Source organism: Etheostoma cragini, chromosome 3 (genome assembly GCF_013103735.1).
Source record: "Etheostoma cragini isolate CJK2018 chromosome 3, CSU_Ecrag_1.0, whole genome shotgun sequence".
NCBI classification, from domain to species: Eukaryota; Metazoa; Chordata; class Actinopteri; order Perciformes; family Percidae; genus Etheostoma; species Etheostoma cragini.
In genome coordinates, this window is record NC_048409.1 from 29,971,968 (window position 1) to 29,976,370 (window position 4,403).

The window sequence follows — 4,403 nt, forward strand, 5'->3', positions numbered from 1 at the left end:
CAAATGTTGGGTGATTTATTCCTACTATCTGACAAATGTTTGGTGACTTAATCCTACTATCTGACAAATGTTGGGTGAGTTATTCCTGTAATCTGACAAATGTTGGGTGACCTATTCCTTATATATGACGAATGTTGGGTGATTTATTCCTACTATCTGACAAATGTTTGGTGACTTATTCCCGCTATCTGACAAATGTTGGGTGACTTATTGCTGCAATCTGACAAATGTTGGGTGACTTATTCCGGCTATGTGACAAATGTTGGGTGACTTATTCCTGTAATCTGACAAATGTTGGGTGACTTATTCCTACTATCTGACAAATGTTTGGTGACTTAATCCTACTATCTGACAAATGTTTGGTGACTTAATCCTACTATCTGACAAATGTTTGGTGAGTTATTCCTACTATCTGACAAATGTTGGGTGACTTATTCCTACTATCTGACAAATGTTTGGTGACTTAATCCTACTATCTGACAAATGTTGGGTGACTTATTCCTACTATCTGACAAATGTTGGGTGACTTATTCCTACTATCTGACAAATGTTTGGTGACTTAATCCTACTATCTGACAAATGTTTGGTGAGTTATTCCTGTAATCTGACAAATGTTGGGTGGCCTATTCCTTATATCTGACAAATGTTGGGTGACCTATTCCTTATATATGACGAATGTTGGGTGATTTATTCCTACTATCTGACAAATGTTGGGTGATTTATTCCTGCTATCTGACAAATGTTGGGTGATTTATTCCTGTAATCTGACAAATTTTGGATGATTTATTCCTGTAATCTGACAAATGTTGGGTGATTTATTCCTACTATCTGACAAATGTTGGGTGACTTATTCCTACTATCTGACAAATGTTGGGTGATTTATTCCTACTATCTGACAAATGTTGGGTGACCTATACCCGCTATCTCACAAATGTTGGATGATTTATTCCTGTAATCTGACAAATGTTGGGTGACTTATTCCTACTATCTGACAAATGTTGGGTGACTTACTCCTACTATCTGACAAATGTTGGGTGACTTATTCCCGCTATCTGACAAATGTTGGGTGACTTATTCCGGCTATCTGACAAGTGTTGGGTGACTTATTCCTGCTATCTGACAGATGTTGGGTGATTTATTCCTACTATCTGACAGATGTTGGGTGACTTATTCCTGTAATCTGACAAATGTTGGGTGACTTATTCCTACTATCTGACAGATGTTGGGTGATTTATTCCTACTATCTGACAAATGTTTGGTGACTTAATCCTAATATCTGACACATGTTGGGTGAGTTATTCCTTTAATCTGACAAATGTTGGGTGACCTATTCCTTATATATGACGAATGTTGGGTGATTTATTCCTACTATCTGACAAATGTTGGGTGATTTATTCCTGTAATCTGACAAATGTTGGGTGATTTATTCCTGTAATCTGACAAATGTTGGGTGATTTACTCCTACTATCTGACAAATGTTGGGTGACCTATACCCGCTATCTGACAAATGTTGGATGATTTATTCCTGTAATCTGACAAATGTTGGGTGACTTATTCCTACTATCTGACAAATGTTGGGTGACCTATTCCTGTAATCTGACAAATGTTGGGTGATTTATTCCTGTAATCTGACAAATGTTGGGTTACAAACTTATTCCCGCTATCTGAAAAGAGGCTAAACTGTCTGATGTTGCTATTTTTTAAGTTACTTTTCCTGACAGCGTTACTAATCTTAAAAACTGTTTTTATTTTGACAGAATAAATTGTTGATAGTTCCAGATTAACCGAATTGTTCCTGATCCACTGATTTCCAGCTCCAGTCAGAGCGACTGAGGGGTAAATCACACAAAGTTGAAGTTTAAAACCCTTAAAATATCAGAATATGGATTACTGAGTGAGGTGTGGTACTTACCGTCCACCCCGTCTTCACCTGGCTCTCCTGGTGGACCCGGGGGTCCGGGGTCGCCGAGGACAGGTGAACAGGCGAAGCACACCTCGCCCTTCTCACCTGTCAGACAACCAGCCAATCACACGAAGAAGAGTGTATAATATGTCATGTGTTATCGTGTCATGTGACATCATAACTCCCCTTCAGTCCTAACACCTCTCAAAGTAAGATGTGTGGGATACTCTGCTGCTGTTCATCATTACTACTGTTATAAATCTCACTATTACAACTGCTTAATTATGTAGACACTGCATCAGAAAAATTACCCTTTCTTCAACCTTTTGGGCGCCTTTGCCTCAACCTTTTAATCGTCTTCTTGTAGCCTTTTGGTCACCTTATCATCGTCTTTTCGGCGCCTTTTTGGTGCATATTTGTTTCCTTTTTGTTGCCTTTTCGTGTCCATTTTGTCTCCTTTTTGGTGCATATTTGTTTCCTTTTTGTCTCCTTTTTGTTGCATATTTGTTTCCTTTTTGTCTCCTTTTTGGCGCCTTTTCTTCACTTTTTTCTAACCTTTTTCTTCTCCTTTTAATCGTCTTCTTGTCGCCTTATCATCGTCTTTTTGGCGCCTTTTTGTTGCATTTTTGTCTCCTTCTTGTTTCCTTTTCTTGTCCTTTTGGTCTCCTTTTTGGCGCATATTTTTCGCCTTTTTCATCGCCATAAAAATCTTTCTCTATAAATACCGTACATGTCCACACTCCTCATATTTGACTTACAGTATATTTCTACTCTGATATTTCTATACTTATTGCAGCTGTGACACAGAGTTTCCCTTCGAGTATTTCTGACTCCTTTCACCCACTCACCCTCTTGTCCTTCCTCTCCTGTCATTCCAGGAAACCCCAGGGTGCCTTTTAGACCCTTAGGTCCAGGAGAACCAGAACCCCCCGGCAGGAACTCTGAGACAGAGAAGAAGAAAGTTAATCAGACGTGGACTGAGACAAAATGGAAGATACAGTGTGTCTGCATATGATTTATGGGTATGAGTATCTCTCCATTTCTCATATTTTAAAAGTCCCAAAGTGTTTTTGGAATGACAAGAAAACTAATCCTGGATCTTGTTGGAAGGGGGATTTGTTTCTGTTGATGTGGGGGGTTCCCGGTGCTCCCAGGACCTGGCCCACTAACTGTCCTTCACCTGGTATTCCTGGTTCTCCAATTTCTCCTTGGACTCCAGGCCTTCCCGGGACCCCGTCCTGTCCTGGGGGCCCGACGGTGAGGGGCCCCGATTCTCCCATTTCTCCTTTGCTTCCAGTTGAGCCAGGTGGCCCCTGGAGGCCCGGTGGACCCGTGGGGGCCACACCTCATGGGAAGAAGAACAGGCAAGTTAGCATGTTAGCCTGAGTTGCATGTTAACAATGTTAGCATGTGTTGCATGTTAACAATGTTAGCATGTGTTGCATGTTAACAATGTTAGCATGTGTTGCATGTTAACAATGTTAGCATGTGTTGCATGTTAGCATGTGTTGCATGTTAGAATGTGTTGCATGTTAGCATGTGTTGCATGTTAACAATGTTAGCATGTGTTGCCTGTGTTGCATATTAGCATGTGTTGCATGTTAGCATGTTAGGATGTTATCTTGTCAGCATGTGTTGCATGTTAGCATGTGTTGCATGTTAGCGTGTGTTGAATGTGTTGCATGTTAGCATGTGTTGCATGTTAGGATGTGTTGCATGTTAACATGTTAGCATGTGTTGCATGTGTTGCATGTGTTGCATGTGTTGCATGTTAGCATGTGTTGAATGTGTTGAATGTGTTGCATGTGTTGCATGTGTTGCATGTGTTGCATGTTAGCATGTGTTGCATGGGTTGCATGTTAGCATGTTAACATGTGTTGCATGTGTTGCATGTGTTGCATGTTAGCATTTTAACATGGTAGCATGTGTTGAATGTTAGCATGTGTTGCATGTTAGCGTGTGTCGCATGTTAGCATGTTAACGTGTGTTGCATGTTAGCATGTCAACATGTTAGCATCTGTTGCATGTTACTAAACACCTGCAATTAGTACAATTATTAGAGTCAACAGACATTAGTTCATGTAGATGTCTCCACGCCTTTTCACGTCTTGCTAAAGGTTGTGTGTGTGTGTGTGTGTGTGTGTGTGTGTGTGAGTATGTGTGTGTGTGTGTGTGTATGTTTTGTGTGTTGGGGTTGAAACTTCTCCATGTTCCTATTTATCTGTTTACTACATCGTCTCTTTGCCTCTTCTGTTATTTTATTGAATATTTCTTTCTCTATGATAACTTCCTGTGTGTTCGTCCATCCACCTGCCCGGGGACGACAGGTGGACGACAGGTGGACGACAGGTGGACGACAGGTGGACGACAGGTGGACGACAGGTGGACAACAGGTGGACGACAGGTGGACGACAGGTGGACAACAGGTGGACAACAGAGACCTGCTGCAACCACCAACACATGTTCTCTGGTTGTATGAGACCAATGTGTCTTTAGATAG

The 4,403-nt window shown here is 41.1% G+C and overlaps 1 protein-coding gene across 1 annotated transcript in view; it reads right to left on the bottom strand.

Moving 5' to 3' along the window:
• The window catches only part of LOC117938780 (collagen alpha-2(IV) chain-like), a 31,202-nt gene that overhangs the window by 894 nt on the left and 25,905 nt on the right, over window positions 1-4,403 (bottom strand). Inside the window, exons 31-34 of the mRNA XM_034863647.1 lie at window positions 3,084-3,248; window positions 2,752-2,844; window positions 1,913-2,008; window positions 1,786-1,829 (exon numbers count right to left, since the gene is read on the bottom strand). Of these exons, the coding sequence (XP_034719538.1) occupies window positions 1,786-1,829; window positions 1,913-2,008; window positions 2,752-2,844; window positions 3,084-3,248 (398 nt within the window). The remainder of the gene's footprint in view (window positions 1-1,785; window positions 1,830-1,912; window positions 2,009-2,751; window positions 2,845-3,083; window positions 3,249-4,403) is intronic.